General features: G+C 51.9%; 1 protein-coding gene across 2 annotated transcripts in view; it reads right to left on the minus strand.

Moving 5' to 3' along the window:
- ZMAT5 (zinc finger matrin-type 5) overlaps positions 1-16444 on the minus strand; it is a 25454-nt gene extending 9010 nt beyond the window's left edge. For both annotated transcript variants that reach the window (XM_022550925.3, XM_022550927.3), the window contains exons 1-3: positions 16340-16444; positions 5044-5198; positions 188-250 (exon numbers count right to left, since the gene is read on the minus strand). In XM_022550925.3, the coding sequence (XP_022406633.1) occupies positions 188-250; positions 5044-5170 (190 nt within the window). In that variant the 5' untranslated portion in view covers positions 5171-5198; positions 16340-16444. The remainder of the gene's footprint in view (positions 1-187; positions 251-5043; positions 5199-16339) is intronic.
- Between the last annotated feature and the right edge of the window lie 215 nt (positions 16445-16659).

The raw sequence follows: 16659 nt of genomic DNA on the forward strand, positions 1-16659 counted from the left end.
CCAAGCCCTGGATGTCATAAGGCACAACCCCTGGGAAGGCCCCTGTTGACTGTGTCAAGTCAGCTGACGCACCAAGGCCACAAAGCGGGCTCAGGCGGGAGGGTGGGGGGAGGCTGTGCGGAAGTCCAAGCAGATCAGACAGGGCATGCTGGTCCCTAGGGGACCTGAACGGAGTAGAACGCTTTACCTGTCAGTAGAAACTTCCTGCAGGGCCGCTTGTTCTGCTCATCCAGCAAGATGGCAGCTGCATCTGCGAGGAGAGAGGATCCGGGTTCAGACTTTAGCTGCACACGGGCACTTCCTACCACTGAGATCAGGGAAGGAAAGAGGTCCTCATCCACGGAGGAGTGTAAGAGGGGATGACCACAGGTAGGGATGCTGGGCAGAGGGATCCGAGCTTCAGGTGACCTCAGCCCCACCCACCCCACCTAGACCCAGCCAAAGGCCAGGACCAGGTTTGAGGTCAGAGACTCTCAACTTTGCACAGTAGATCATATTGGGAGGTGTTTTTTTTTGAAGTCCTGGTACCAGAAGAAGACTTCTCTGTACTGTCTTTGCAACTTCCTGAGACTCTCTAATTATTTCAAAATAAAAACCTAAAAAGCCCACCAGTAAACCCCAGGGCCCAGGCATCGCTCCATGGCCAAGGCTGTACCCCACCTCCCTCTGTTCCCCTCTCACACTAGCCACCGGCCTCAACAGGACTTCCTGGCAATCTTTCTGGATATGAACCTTAACCCCGGTTTCCTCCGATTTTTCCTACTTTTATTTTCATCATATAGGTACAGTTTAAATCTTGTATGCTCCTTGGCGGGCAAGGAATCAATCAGTCACAATCTGTAAGTGAGTGAGACGAGTGAGGAAGGTGCCCTGACTCAGAGGCCCTCATGTCGCCCTGGAGGAAGGAGAGGCCAGGTCTGAGCTGTGCACTTTCCCCGTCCATCTGCTGCCTTTTCTAGAGGCTGCTGGGGTAAAGGAAGGACCATGGGCTACTGAGTCCAGGTACACAGGACCACATCCGCCAAATGTCACCATGACCTCCACCTCAGAAGTCTAATGGCTGTTGGAAGCCTTATCCCACCTGACTTCTGACTTCTATGCTTCATTTCATGGTGTTAGCCATTCCTTTTCACTGGATTCCAAAGTCACCGAGTCAAAATAGTTCCCCTGGTGTTTCTGACCTTCACTCTAAGAGCCCCCTGGGTCCTCTGCTCTTCTTTGTTTAGATTTTCTGTTACACTTTCTTGTTTCTTTCCTAAATTTATTCGGAAATCAAACACATCTCCGCTGGTTACTCCAAGATGGAGACCTCACCACTAAATTCCTACCTAGCCCTCAAGTCAGACTTTCCAGCTGGAGCAGGTACCAAGCATTTCCAATTGAATACTCTCCAGGCCACATCCAAATGGAGTGAGGGGTTAGGTGGGCTCCCCATTAACGAGCCCTGACTGGTAGGTGAACTCTCTCTAAGTCTCAGTTTCCCCATACGTAAAATGGGAGGAAAATTCTCACCTGGTAGGGCTGCTGTCAACATTTAATAAGATAACGGATGGAGAGAGCACTGGGCAGAGGAGGTCCCACATTAGAATTGTGGGAAAGTGGGGCTGGGAACGGCTTCAGCATCATGGTCCCCGGGTGATGCTAATGTGCAGCCAGGGCTGAGAGCCTCTGGAGTGGATGCTCAACAAACGAGAGCAGTTCTTACTCCATTTCCTCCTCATAAACCCACCATTTACATGAACATCCCCATTTTGCAGACGGAAAAACTGAGGTTCACACAGGGAAAGGGGGCACACACATAAGAAGTGGCAGTGCCAGGTCTGAACCCTGGCCTGTGCGTCTCAAGCCCCCACCCTTTCCTGTGTGGTTGCTGATTTCCTGGTGGCTGGTGAGTAGCCGACTCTGAGGGGGGCTCCTCACTTCCTCAGGGCTGGCCTGCTGGGGTCGAGAGTTAGCTATCAGAGGACTTACTCCCGGGGCGGCCTGCAGGAGCGTGGGTGGGCCAGCAGCATGGGGAGAGGGTCAGCACTGGACTTGTCAGACTCAGCCCACCCAGCTGGTGCCAGAGGCTTTCCCTGGGGAGGAGGGCTGGTGGAGGGCGTGTGGACATTGCCCAGGGCCCCACTGGGGTAGGACAGCTAAACTGGAAATGGGGCTGAGTCTGAGTCTTAGACAAGGGGCCCTGGTGGGGTGACTCAGTATGGGAGAAGAGTTCCAGGCTGCCCAGCATCTGGCTGGTGGGTCTCAACTCCAGCCACACGGCGAATCACTAGGCAGCTTTTAAAGTATACACAGCCCAAGCCCATCTTTCTCAGGTTCTGTTGTAATTCATCTAAGGGGAGGGCATGAGAATTGTTAAAAGCTCCTTAGTGATTCTGAAGTGCACCCAGGATTGAGAACCCCCAGCCACAGGCCCTGCTCCTCCGCCTGGCATTCAAGGCTCCTCATGATCTGACCCTATTGGTCCTTCTCGCTTCAGCTCCCCAAATTAACAGCTGCCCTGCTGCCCTGGGTTTGTTTGCTTGTTCATTGAGATATTCATCTAACAAACATTTACTGAGCACGTCCTGTGTGCCAGGCGCTGCGCCAGGATGAGGATTTAGTGGAGAACAAGTCAGACCTGGTCCTTCCTTCCACTCCAATAGTCACACTAATCCACGTGGATATAAACGGGGTAAACAGCCAGCACGCAGCCAAATGACCTGACCTGGCCCAGGAGTTGGAGAGGGCGTCCTGGAGGACTGTCTGGGGTGGGGAGGACAGCAGGAAAGGCATGCCTGCAGAGGGGACAGTACTTGTGGTGGTCAGTGTGGCTGGAGCTTGGAGGGACAGCTCAGCAGGGCTTGGAGGCCTGGGTGGGACAGGGGTTCCACCCAGAACACACTGTTGTAATGGGGTGTGAGGTTACACAGGAGAGGGGCCCTGTTTTATTCACCTTTAAGTCTTCAGAGCCTCTCTGGGAGCCAAGGACACGCTAAGCACTCACCAAGTGTTGGCTGAATGAATGAGCCATGAGATAAAGGGTACAAGGCCAATCCTTTTGTGGACCCATAAGCATCGTTCTTACTTAGTAAGTCCTTACGTGCCATACAGTCATCAGGAGATTACTGAGCCCCGTCACATCCCTGGGAGGGGGGGTATGGCTATTACAGCTGTTTTACACATGGCAAAATTAGGGCTACAGTGCTAGTGAGTGACACGTTGGGACTGACATCAGGCAGCCCAGCTCCAGGGCCCATGCCTGTCCTGACCAAGGCAGATGGATCATCAGCCCTCTGAGGGTTAAGGGACTTGTTCAAGGCCATGAAGCCGGGAGCAGAGCAGGTCTCGAGTCCTAGCTGAGGCAGGGTACCCTGTGCCCTTGCAGAGACTGTGCTGTGCGGTTGTGCAGGTGAGCTGGAGCCCTGGGGAAGCCTCCCAGGGAAGGGGAAAGAGCTCATATGTCAGCCTGGGGACCAGGGTGAGGTGATCCACTGCTCTGGATTTCTAAGTCACCACCTGTAAGTGGGGCTCCCTGGCCTGCCCAGCTTCCCTCGAAGTGCTGTTTTAAGGACTGGATATGGCTGGGGATGTGAGCGAATGCTGGGAACCCTGAGAAGGGGCTCGTGGCACCCACTGTTTCATCTTTTCTATAGCCCTCTTCCAATCAACCCTGTACCCACGGGGCCAGGGTTCTTGGCTGAAAGTCTGGGACTAGGAACAAACACCAGGATAACCTTGAGGCCTAGCACCACGCCAGATCGCAGCCCCTACTGGATTTGGGATACAGGAAGCCTCTGCCTGACACCAGGTTCAGAGGCCTCTGAGGCACCTGGGAGACCCCTCTGCCCCTGAATTCCCCTCTGCCCCCACTCCCAGCCCCTTGCAACCATAGCCACGCCTGGTCTGCTGAGTGGCTTGGCCACTCTCCCTCACCCAAGCCTAGACCCCAGCCCAAACCTGCTTCTGGGGATGGGGGTCAGGGGATCAGTGTTTTTTATTTTAAGGTCTCTAGGTGATCCTAACTCAAAGGGTTTAGATCTGCTGCCTTACAGAGTTACTGAGAAAAGCAAATGACAGACCATGGAAGGCACCTGGCATACAGCAGGCACTCAATAAAATGTGAGTGACCTGAATCTGAGTCACAGACCAGGGAACTCTCTGTCTCCCCTTCTGAGCTGCTGGGACTCAGCTTCTTCCTTCCAGCCTCTGGGCCCTGTCCTGGAATCCTGCTTCCCAGCTCATGGAGCACCAGCCCTGCCCCGGCTCATTCCAGGAGCTCCTGGTCACCCCACCCCACTGCCACAGTCCCCCTCCATTTGTCCAGCTCCTGGTGCCTCTCTCACTACGGCTCAGTGTGTCTAAAGACAGCAGAGCAGCAGCAGCTCCCCTCCAGCCAATGCTCCTGGGTGCCAGGCCCTGTGCCAGGTGGTTATAGCCTTAATTCCTTTGCCTCATAAGCCTTTCCCAGAAGCAGCTCAGTCATTCGACAGCCATTTACTGCGCCCCCTGCTCAGGCAGCAGTCGGCCATCGCCATCAAACGTAGCTCCAGTCGTGGTGGCTATTGCCCACAGCCCTTCAAAGGCTGCCCTCTGCCCATCCCCCTTACCGTGGCCTCCGCAGGCCTGCACGATCTGGCCCCAGCCCTGTGGCCAGCCTCGGCCCCTACCATGCTCCTTCTCATCCTCTCTTCGGCTCCGAGAGCAGCTGGCGCTTTGCCCTCTGCCCAGGATGGACCACTGGCTTTTCCCTACCTTTCAGCTGTGGGCCCAGACATTAGCTCCTTAGAGAGGCCTTCTTCGTGGCCACAGTGTCCCCAGAGCCTGGCAAGGCGTCAGAGAACGGAGCCCTCAGTCAGGATTGCAGGGAAAGGAGCTCGCCTTCCACCTGCCCTTCTGAGGGCCCATCTGCCCCAGGGGCCAGCAACCCAGGCCTCCTCTCTTTTGCTCCTCAAAGAGCCCAGACCAGCACTGTCGCTGGCCCGCAGCGTTTCCCTGTCTGATGATAAGAAAGACTGGAGAATAGGGCTTCGTCAGCCCGGCCGCCAGGCCGGCAACACCCACCTCGGAACATGTCGTACCAGAGCTTCTTGGCCTTGAGGTGCTGCAGCCCGTTCAGGTGCTTCTTGCGGTTGTGGAGGTTGTCCTGGAAGGAGCGGTCGCAGTAGTCACAGAAGTAACGCTTCCCCATGGTCACCCCCGCCAGGTGCTGCCGCTGCCTGGGAAGTCGCAGGGCGCTGGGTCAGAGCGCAGAGGAAATGCCACCACCCTGCCTGAGCATGCCCGGGGGCCAGCCCTGCGCCACGTCAGGAAGGCTCTACTTACCCACACCAGCTCGTATGAACTCCGCAACAGCCCATGAGGGGCTACCCGGGCGGATGCTTATGGCCTGAGAGGCCTCATTCCAGAGGGGTCTTTTAACAGTTCTGACGCCCAGCTTCAACCCCAGGTCGGTTAAAGCAGAAACACAGTGGGTGAGGCCTGGGCATCAGCATGTTTTAATGCACCCCAGGGAATTCTCGTCTGCAGCCAGGCTGGAGAACCACCACCTCACCCACTCTGGACAGCCCCCACCACCACCTCTGACGTCCCCTCTCCTGTTCCTCCATGCTGGCCGCACAGCCCCCCTCTCTGCTCCTCACACGCGCCAGGCACACGCCAGGCACACGCCCACCTCCCGCTGTTTGCACCTGCTGTTCCCTCTGCCGGGATGCTCCCCCCCCCCCCCACATACCTGCCCCGCTTGCTCACTTGACTCCTTCGATCTTTGCTCAAATACTACCTTCTCAGTAATCTCCCATGACCACTTTATTTAAAATTGCAGAACCCTCCACTTAGCTTTCCCTATTCCCTGCTTCACTTTTATCACCTTTGAAGTAATAAGTTACTTGTTATGTTTATTATATTTTTCTTTCCTTCAACAGGAATATAAATCCATGTGGGCTGGGATATTTTTGTGTTTTTGTTGTTGTTTTTAGGACACTCACACTTTATTTTTCTACATAAAATTTACAAAGCCCCAGCCCCCAAAGTGGTGCATGGTACAGAGTAGGCAACCAAATATTTGTTATTCAACAATGAGTTAATTCCCATTTTCCTTATGGGACAACTGGGGTTCACAGAGAGGAAGCGATCTGCCCAAGGTCACATAGCTGGTAAGCAGAAGGCAAACCCAGGTGCCCTAAAATCCTGCTGCTGGTGTCCTCCCTTCCACAGCCAGCTTAAGGCTTAGAGAAGCCAGAGGGCTCAGGTAGAAATGCACACAGCTTCCCAAGGAGATCAGCTAAACACTTAGGTGGCAATCACAGAGGGAAATGAGAACGTTTCAGGGTCTTCAGACACTTAAGACCCCTCAGTCCTGGTGACCACAGCTGCCACTCCTGACCCAGGAGATCTGCAGCCATGACTCAAGGCCAGCCCTTGAGTCCCTGTTTGTGTCACAAGACCAGAGGACAAATGGGTTCACTCAGGGCCACCAGGTGGGATCTGCAAAGGCTGAGCCCAGAATAGCCTCTCACCTTTCAGGTCCTATAGTCTGACCCCTCATTTCCCAGAGCAGGTTCTTGAGGCCAAGAGGAGGAAGAAAAGTGACTTCCCCAAGGTCACGAGGTAGCAGCCCAGGCCAGCGGCAAAAGCCCCAGACTCTCAGAATCTGGCAAGTAGAGTTAAAGCTGAGACCTGACCCACAGGGCAGAGAGATGGGGGAATACATGTTGGGAAGAAGAGAACGGGAAGAGACACAGAGACAAATAAGCCCCTGGACAGTCCAGGCAGCCAGGCGAGGGATGGAGAAAGCCGCTCCTGCGGCAGAGGCAGCAGCCATTAAGTCAAGGGCTGTAATGGGATCACGAACAGTCATTCAAAATGAAAACGTATAAAACCTCTCTTCTCCCATTACTGCTGAGAAACCGCATCCCAGACACGCGGACTTGATATATTAAATTTGGCAGCTCTAATACACCCTGTCTTGCCAATAAACTTATAGGAATTGGACTGAAATTGTAAGAGATGAACGTTTAACGGCCGAGTGCTTAACTAAGCCATTCATGAAGGCTGAAGCTCAGAGGAGCCACTGGCTCTGGAGCATAAAGGGGAGGGGAAGGGAGGGCCAGTGGGAGGGGCGTTCCTCCAGGAGACTGATAAGGAACAGTGGCTCTGCGGCAGACTTAGCTAGGCAAAACCACACAGGGCACTGGGAAGCCAGCTGTGTGACCTTGGACCTCTCCAGGCCTCTACTTTCACTGTAGGAATATGGGGCGGTGGGTCCAACGGGTTGGCTGATTGCTTAGGGAGCAGCACACGGAAGTTTGAATCCAAATGAATTATTAATAAAAGAGTAACAGCAATACAAATGACACTAATAATGTCTGGCATTAAGCAAGTGTACAATAAATGTTATGTAATATTTGATGCACTAAGCACCTACTATGTGCCAGCACTGGGCTAAAAGCTTTATAATCCATCATCTCACTTAATCCTCAGGACAACCTGTGAGGTTTCAGATGAGGGAACTGAGGCTCCAAGAAGTGAAGTGACTTAGCCAAGATCATGCTGCTAGAAAGCAGCCGAGCTGGGCTTAGAACACAGGCAGGATGGCTCTAGAGCCCATACTCCTAATCACTTATGAAAGTCGCCTCCTAACAAATCATACTGATGACAGCTTTCCTTTACTCACTACACCCCCAGGACCACGTGGCCCCTTTAAACCCCAAGAGGTATGTATTACAACCTCATTTACGATTGAGGAAACTGAGGCCCAGAGAGGTGCTGTGAGGTGCCCCAGATCACACATCCAGGAAGGGCAAAGCAGGTCTCCAAACAAACCACCAGGAAATGAAGATCACACGCCCCTCTCCCAATCTGCCCAGCAACACCGATTCAAATGATGAGCCCCTCGGGGCTGGGCTGTGTGTGTCTGTGTGAACGTGTGTATTTGTGTTTTCCCCTCTCTCTCACATGTACAAACCATGGGGGGCACACCAGCCTCAGCTGAGGGCCATCGTGGCAGCGCTGCCCACCCGTGCCTCCCTCTGCCCACACTGGCCACCCCTCATCTGGCACAGGGGAAGTGCTCAGCCGTCCAGGACGGGTCAATGGACTTTGTGTCTAGTCCCAGCTCTGCCAGGTGAAGATGTGGCTCTGTCACTTGCCCTCTCTAGGCCTCGGTTTCCCCACATGTGAAGTGGGAGGCAGACAGCTAGACCAGGTGATCTCTAAGGGCATACACACACACGTGTGTCACTTAGCACAGAGCCTGGCCCACAGGAGGCCCTCCAGAAACATTGGCCATCATCACCATCATTATTATTAGCCTCCAAAAGCCTGTATTTCAGAAAACTGAGACTCAGAACAAGGAACAGGATATCAGTGCCCAAGTGACCTCTGTGGTCAGCTATTCCATATTACAGATGAGGCAAGGGAGGCCAGGAAAGGGGAACTGAGTTGTCCAAAGCACACAGCACAAGGCAGGGGTGGGACTGAACCTCAGCCCTTTTGGCAGGCTAAGACCTCTGCCTGCACAGCAGCTCTGCAGAGCCCCCAATGCCCGGGAACGGTGTCAAGGGAGCAGAGCGGCTTTAGAGGGGCCAGCACTTCCTGCCTCCTTCACAGGCCTGACCCCATGGAGGCAGAGGCCCTGTCCCTGGTTAGGAGCTGGCCTTCAGCAAGGTGACCTCACCCAGGCATCGTCCAGGTGTGAAGTTCTAGAGCTCCTGACCCAAATCCCTCCCGCTCCAGTGCCCTGGCGCATATTAGCAAAAGATGCGGCTGCAGAATCCTCTGGACAGACACAGCACCGGGCCAGACACACAACTTGGCAAGCAGAGTGTATTTCACTCTGTCTCACCTCGTAGCCAGGCATCCTTGCACAAGGCACAACCTGCACCACCGCACTTGGCAGCCCTGAGTGGGAGGTCAGGGAAAGGGGAATGGGGACAGCCGGACGTCTCTACGGCACCCAGACACCAGCATGGGGTGCTGACTAAGCTGGCCCTCTCTGCTGTGATTCATCCTCGTCCTCTGAGGCTGGCGCACTCTGCAGTGTGTGAGCGAGGTCCTGTCCGGAACACAGGACCATCCGGCCCGACTCCCTCACCAGGAACACAGGCAGTGCCACCCACCCACTCCCAGAGACCAGGTCCACGGTGGCGACAGCATCTGCTGGCTCCCTGGAGCTTCGCCAGGTGACAGGGTGGCTCCTCATGGGCACGGGGCAGAGGGCAATGCTAGTGGGACCACCCTCTGAGGTCACACAGGCCTGGGCTCAAATTCTAGCTCCACCACTAGAAAGTTATTTCATCTCCCAGAGTCTGTCCTTAGCTATAAAACAGGGACCCCGCCGCTGCTGTGAATTTACCACCACAGAGAATGGAGGCCGTTACTGCTGTTGCCATCATCCCCTGGGAAGCTCACTCCCCTCCTACCCCCAGCACGTCCTGACCAGTTGATTTAAAATTGCAGCCAAAGTCACAGCAGCAAACACGTCTGCCCCCTCACCACCTGCTGTTTTCCATAGCTCGTCTCACACACTGATTTACTGTCACAAGAGCTGCCTCCCCACTAGAATACAGGCTCCACGGGGGCAGAGGGTTCTGTCTGTCTGTCCAACTGCACCACCCGGAAGAGAGGACCAAACGCAGAACTGCTGGTGGAATAAGCGAGGGAGCCACCCGTGGAGCCCAAGGCCTCCCGCCCTTTGCTCACCGACCCTCTTCTCTACAAGCCTGAATCTGGGGACAAGGACGGGGACGAGAAGAGAGACACGTAAGGCCCCCGAAAGCAGGTCTCTGCCACCCCCACCCTCCCTGCAGGGCTTCTGTCTCCAGCAGGGCCCCCACTACCGACTTAGACCACACCCAGCGAGCCCACGGCACCTGACTGCAGGCCTCCGGGCTCAAGGAAAAGATGACCAACGAGTTGAGATGCTGTGGGGTGGAGGAAGGAAGAAAGGAGAATCAGATTTGACTCCTGTGTGCTAGGCATCCTCTTATTTAATCCTCACAGACCCTCGGAGTAGATATCAAGGCATCCACTTCGCAGATTAGGAAACAGGTTCACAAACACTCACTCCTATTTTGCTCAAAGCCACGACCGGGAGAGACACTGATAAGGAAGATTTCTCATCAACCTGAGTGCTGCGGGTGGGCCAGTGGTGCTGAGGGCCCCCGTGCACCTCCTGTGGAGCCCTCACCAGGCGTGCCAAGGCACACCGGAGCCAGCATTCACACTGGGGCCTGGCTGACCCGGGACCCATTCTCTCCCCACCCCACCGCTCCACCGTGAGGCTGGCTCAAGGCAGACATCTGTGCTTCACTGATATTCTTGGTTGCTTTCATCACGTGCGTCTCAGGTACAGAGCTGGCTTTGGCACAAGGCTAAAATCAGTCAACAGCTCGGCCGTGGCCAGGGGCTGGGATGCATGCTGTAATTATACAGGACTTGTGCTCACCACATGCTGCCCTCGAGCTTACCTGTCATTTCTTCTAATTATGGCACCACCAGACCCCAGGTGAACAGCAAACCTCAGCCAGAGGACGGCTTTACTGCACGCCCACTAGGAGTATGGCAATGTCCCAGCGCCACATATGCCTGCCGTCTGGAGTTGGCGGCATCGGACCCGGCCCCTGCAGGTGGCCTGCAGACTGCCTGCTCAGGACCCAGCTCCAACAGAAGTGCCAAGAAGATCCAGATGTCTCCCCTGATAGGAGCCCTGATATGTTAAGGGTCTCCCTCAGATGTCCCAGGGTTTTGTAGCAACCACGAAGCTTTCTCATCCTGACCTCATTCACGTGTTCACTTTGTTTTGTTTTTTTTACATCTTTATTGGAGTACAATTGCTTTACAATGGTGTGTTAGTTTCTGCTTTATAAACGTGTTCACTTCTTAAAGTAAAGTATATCATCCACTCTCAGCAATATGAGGCAGTGGGGGCTCCACCCACAGCGATTTCTTAACTCAGCAGGTCTGGGACAGGGGTAGGGTCTAAGGAGGCCCTGATGCAGAGTCCACAGACCGTACTTGGAGAAATGCTGGTCTAAGGGGGGAGATGACAGACTGAGGAACAGAGAAGGAGGGAGTTTGCCTGAAGTCACACAGGCCACACAAGTCAGCCCTTACTGTATAGCCACCCACCCAGGCCTGAATCCCAACCCTGCCACTCGCGGGGTGTGATACTCTCGTCAAACTACCTGCCCCGAGCCTCATCTGGAAGTCGGGGGTAATAATACTTTTCACAGGAGTACTGTGAGGATTGAATCGTGCATGCTAGGTGCTTGGCAGAGGGTCTGGCAAGCCAGTGCTGCTTAATGCACATCTGTGGACGTGGCAGCCAGCCTCTGTGGCACCCAATGACCCCACCTCCTGGTGTCTGCACTTTGTGTCTCCCGTTCCAAAGCATATCAGGGTTGGTCTCTGTGACTAAGAGAAGAGAGCCGAGGGATGGTATGTCACCCCCAAGATCAGGTTATAAGACAACGTGGCTTCCATCCTGGTGTCTCCCTTTCTCTGATCACTTGTTCTGGGGGGAAGCCAGCTACCATACTGTGAGCAGCCCAGTAGGGAGGCCCACATGGCAAGGAACTGAGACCTCCTGCTAACAGCCAAGTGAGTGGGCTTGAAAGCAGACCGTCCAGCCCCAGTCAAGCCTTCAGAGGAGGGCAGCCCTGGCTGGCAGCTTGACAGCAACCTTGTGGGAGACTCTGAGCCAGAACCACCCAGCTACGCCACTCCCAAATTCCCGACCATTGGAAACCGTATCAGATAATGTTTGTTGTGGTAAGTCACTAAATTCTAGGGTAATTTGTTATACGGCAACAGCTAACTAATACAGTGAAATAAATGAATGGAGAAACTAAATCACTTTATAATTTGTGATGGCCACAGGTACAAAGTGCCCCACAATGCAAAACTCTCCTGAGTCAAGTCAAAGGAGGGCCCCCCTCCCACTTGCATATGCACAACTCTAAAGTTCCATGGTTCCCTTTTCAGTCATTCATTCACCAGCCAAACACACTAAGCACTTCCTCTCTGCCAGAGTGCGGTTCACGCTTCATGACACAGAGTCCATGCTCTCACGAGAACGTGAGCTGAGTATGTGCTGGGGATGGGTGGCCGACAGATGTGCCCCCAGTAACAGTCATAGGTAACAAGCTCTGTGCTGGGGGTCCCAAAGAGGGGCGCCTGCATCCAACAGGGACTTCCTCCAAGGAAATGATCAGAGATCATCTCTAAGATCTAGGTACCAAGGTGAGCACTGCAATGTAGCTTGTCCTGAAACCAAACTCCAAATGTCCAAGAGTAAAAAGAGCTGACAGTTATCCATTGCTCACCACATGCCAGGCAGACCGCTCAGGGTCCTGTGTAGAGAGGGGGAAGGGGTTCAATGATGATGCACAAAGCCTACCATCCTCATTTTACCCTAAAAATAACTTTGGGTAGAGGGAGCCCACAACTGGCAAGGAGCAAGAGTAGGGTGTGAGCAAACCTATTCAATGGTGCCATTAAAAATCAAGTCAGGGCTTCCCTGGTGGCGCAGTGGTTGAGAGTCCGCCTGCCGATGCAGGGGACACGGGTTCGTGCCCCGGTCCGGGAAGGTCCCACATGCCGCGGAGCGGCTAGGCCCGTGAGCCATGGCCGCTGAGCCTGCGCGTCCGGAGCCTGTGCTCCACAATGGGAGAGGCCACAACAGTGAGAGGCCCACATACCGCAAAAAAAAAAAAATCAAGTCAAAGTAATACATCAACTATACTTCAGTTAAAGAAGAATCAGTCAAAGGGAACAATTCCCTACAGGGATAAAATGTTCATCCCATATTGTAAATGAAAAATGACTCATTGTCACAACAGTATGTACAACATGATACCACTTTTTTAAGGAGAAAGAACTTCCCACCTCAACACACACATATACACACAGACACACATACAGACTGGAGAAGACACAAAATATTTACTGTAGTTATGTCTAGAGAATAAAATTATGATGTGCGGGATTTTCTTTTTTTCATTTTGTGTTTTTCTGTTTTTCTAAGTTTCTATTTTTGGCGTGTATAGTTTTAAAATTTTCCCAAAAAATTCCCTTCAAAAAAGTGGGAAATTTGTCAGGCAGGGATAAACCCTATTCCTTCTTCCTTAGGAGGCTTCCATGGATGGTTCCAGTGACCCGGTTCACCTGGATGAACCGGCCGGGGGTGGTGTTGAAAGGGATCTAGCGTAAACATTTTCCTCAGTCCAGGCTGACGGTTGATAGGACAAGCCCTGATTCCAAGTGGACCTGGCCCAGTGAAGGTCAGCTGAACCCAAATCTGGGCTCCAGGAGCTTCAGGATGGAGACAGTTTCTCACCAGATAGTTAGAGGTCCCAAGAGGCCAGAGTTTCCAAATAGGAAAGGCAAAAATAGTCTGAAAGAGGCTCTTGAACCATATACCCTGACTCATATAAACACCTCTGCCTTTCCCTTCTCTCCCCACCACCAAGTCTGGGCTCCAAATACCATGTGACTCTCTGTTACCACTGCCCAAGTCAGGTCTCACCCCTTCACATCTGGACCAGCCTCCTTAGTTCAGCCCACCCTTGGCAGCATCAGATCAACCCTCTCAAAACAACTCCTCAAAATTTTCCATTGCTCCTGGTGAGGAGCTTATTAAAAATGAAGTCTCCTGAATCAGATCCTCAGGAATTCTGGCTCAGCAGATCTGGAGAGGGGCTCAGAAATTTGCATTTTAACCAGGGACTCTAGCCACCCCCAGTAGGTACCCCCAAGAAATAAAAGCCTGGAGAACTGAGCTTCCACTGTTCACTGACCTCTTCATCCCCTGCATCCCAAAGGCAGCCTTTGCTGAAGGCAGTCACTCTGGGTAGACACAGCCCGCAAATCTGTGTCCCAGTCAGAAACTGGTTGGACTATGAACCACCTCAGTAAGCTGAAATGGTAACCCCGACTTGATGAGAATGCTAAGCACAATTTGTTAGAGTGGATAAAAGTGTTTTCTTACTGGCTAAGCGTCCTGTCACACTCCAGGAAAGCTTAAAATTGAAAACAGAGGTAGTAGACTAAATCAATTATTGTACTAATGTTCCTGTCCTAAGATTATTAATAATCAGTGTCTACCTGGTGCTTAAAAGTATCACATTGAAAAGAATTTGACATGTTGAGTATATAACAGAAAAGCACTGTGATTCCAGTTTAAAATATAAACGTTAAAATATGTAGTTAGGTAATTGATAAAGTATCTGTCAGTAATTGATATGAAACTTGTGATTCTAAGTTGAGGGGTCAGCAATGGTTGGAAACACTGGCTGCACGTTAAAATCACTGAGGTGCTATAAAAGCTACTAAGGGTGCCCGCCATATCCTAATTTCTTGTCAGAGATGGAGCCTGTATTTTTTGAATCCCCTGACTGAGAACAAGTTGACAAAACAGAATTTGACTAAGTTTGTTAGAAGTATTGAAAAGTATTAAAATTTATTACATTTATAAGGTTAATTTATTAGATTTTCTAGTAACTGTTTGAGTATTCTGGGGAAATTATGCTTGTTAGGTTATATATCTGAAGTACTTAAAAAGAAAATCAAATATATTAAATGTATAAGTGGACTTAAATGTGTAAGGGAATGTAACTGAGCTGAAGATAGGGCTGAATGTTTAAAGGAATTTAGTTTGTTCAAGTTGAGTTCAAACATTAATCAAAGGGAAAGTTAAGGTCATTTTTCTAATTTTTCTAGATTTATGTATAGAATAATAATTTCTAAGTTGAAATCGATGGCCTAAAGAAAATTAGATTTTTAAAAAATTGTTGCTCCAAAATGAGAATGAACTAAAAAGGCAAAAAAATAAAACAAGCCCACCTTAACTCCCTGTGGTCTTCCCTACCCATCTCACCTAAAATAATTCCTCCCTCCTCTGAACTCATCTGGGAAGATATAAGTATTCTTTCCCAGAAGCTTCACAACTTCCTGCCCGAAAGGGCTACCAGGACGCTTTGCAAATAGAAAATAACCGCATGGTGGATATAGAGCATTTCACGTTTTTCCTACCAGTCCCCAAACAAGGCATTACTGTTGCTTTTACAAGTCACAGGCAGATCCGGGTCTCGAATCCAGTCCCTGGTTTTCAATGCCACACGTACGCCAATGACTTTTATCTCTGGCTCAGGCCTCTCCTCTGAACTCCAGATCCAAATCCCAATTAGCCTCTGGACCCCTCCATTTGATGCCTAAGGGGCAGCTCAAACTTAATGTGGCCAAACAGAACTTAAGACCATCCTGTTGATTTTAAGTTGCTGAGGTCAAAACTTTGATGCCATTCTCGAGTCCACTTTCCTGTAAGCCCTTACATGCATCTGTCAGCTTGTTCTGTTTGTCCCACCTCCAAAAATACATCCCAAATCTGATCACTACTCTAATCCACACCCTAATCTAAATTACCACCCTGCCTCAATTGACCCACCACAGCAACTTCCCCTCTTCAGTCTGTTCTCCAGAGCAGCCAGAAATGATGACATTAAAATGTAAATTAGATCATGTCACACCGCAGCTTAAAACACTTCATTGGCTTCCTAGTGCAATTAGAAAAAACTAAGACTTTTTACCACGGGTTACAAGGCCAGATATGAGCTGACCTGAGCCTACTTCATAGTCCACTCTACTTTTTTCCCCCTCAAACACCCCAGGATAGAACAGCCTCAAGGCCTTCGCACCAACGTTTTCCTGTTTGAACGGCTACTATTCACTCAGGTCTAGGGTTAAGTGTCGCCCTGGGGCCCACCTTGTCTAAAATATTACCACCACCACCCCTTCCCCAATCAACCTTTCTTCAGCTCTTCAAAGCATTACTTGTCATTACTGCACCTTCCCATCTACCCATACACAGTAGAATGGGCGCTCCATGAAGGCAGGGACTTGTTCACCGCTGGGTCCCCAGCGCAAGGCCCAGAGGTACTTAGAAAACATGTGCTGGACGGCCCTAGTCCTCCTAAGTCCTTGCTATTTCTATTCCCAAGAAGGAATGAGTGGATCTAGGTCTCCTGCTTTCCAAGCCAGGACTGTCAGCTGCGAAGCCCAGGGATGAGGGTAACATGAAGCATGGGCAGAATCGCCACTTCCCCTGAGGCTGGGCAGAGGGATTCAGTTCCCAGGACCCGACTTGTGCCACAGGCTCCAACTCTAACCCTGGACTTGGGGCTGACAGAGACAGGACGGGGGACAAGCCTGGGACCGGGCACCCAGGCCTCGCTCCCCTATCCACTCCGCATTCCGTTTAATAGTGTGGCCCGCCGCGGGGCTCGCGGACTTAGATGGAAGAGCCCAAGCCCTCCCGTGGGGGTAAGGACACTCGCCCTTGACGTCCCGCCAAAGAAGGTACCTGGCTCCGCGGGGCCCAACGGCTCTGAGCTCCTCCTCCTGCGCCCTCACGCCACGAACTGCTTGCTGGGATTCGTAGTCCTTCCTTGGGTATCGGTCCACCCTTCCCAGAAACCTTTGCGAATCAAAGCTGAGACCGTGCAGGAGGAAGCGGAGGAAGCGCGAGGGCTTCTGGGTGTTGTAGTTTAAAATATTCAATCAGCAAGAAATGATTGAGGAGAAAAATTCGGTAATACATTTTGCCAACTATTTGGGCTGCCGTGATCTGGATTTTAGGCGATTTGAATCACGCGCAAGCCATCAGTTACTTCCATTGTTCAA

This window comes from Delphinapterus leucas, chromosome 14 (genome assembly GCF_059928025.1).
Source record: "Delphinapterus leucas isolate spDelLeu-1000000601 "Yukka" chromosome 14, BTC_Dleu_Yukka2, whole genome shotgun sequence".
NCBI lineage: Eukaryota > Metazoa > Chordata > Mammalia > Artiodactyla > Monodontidae > Delphinapterus > Delphinapterus leucas.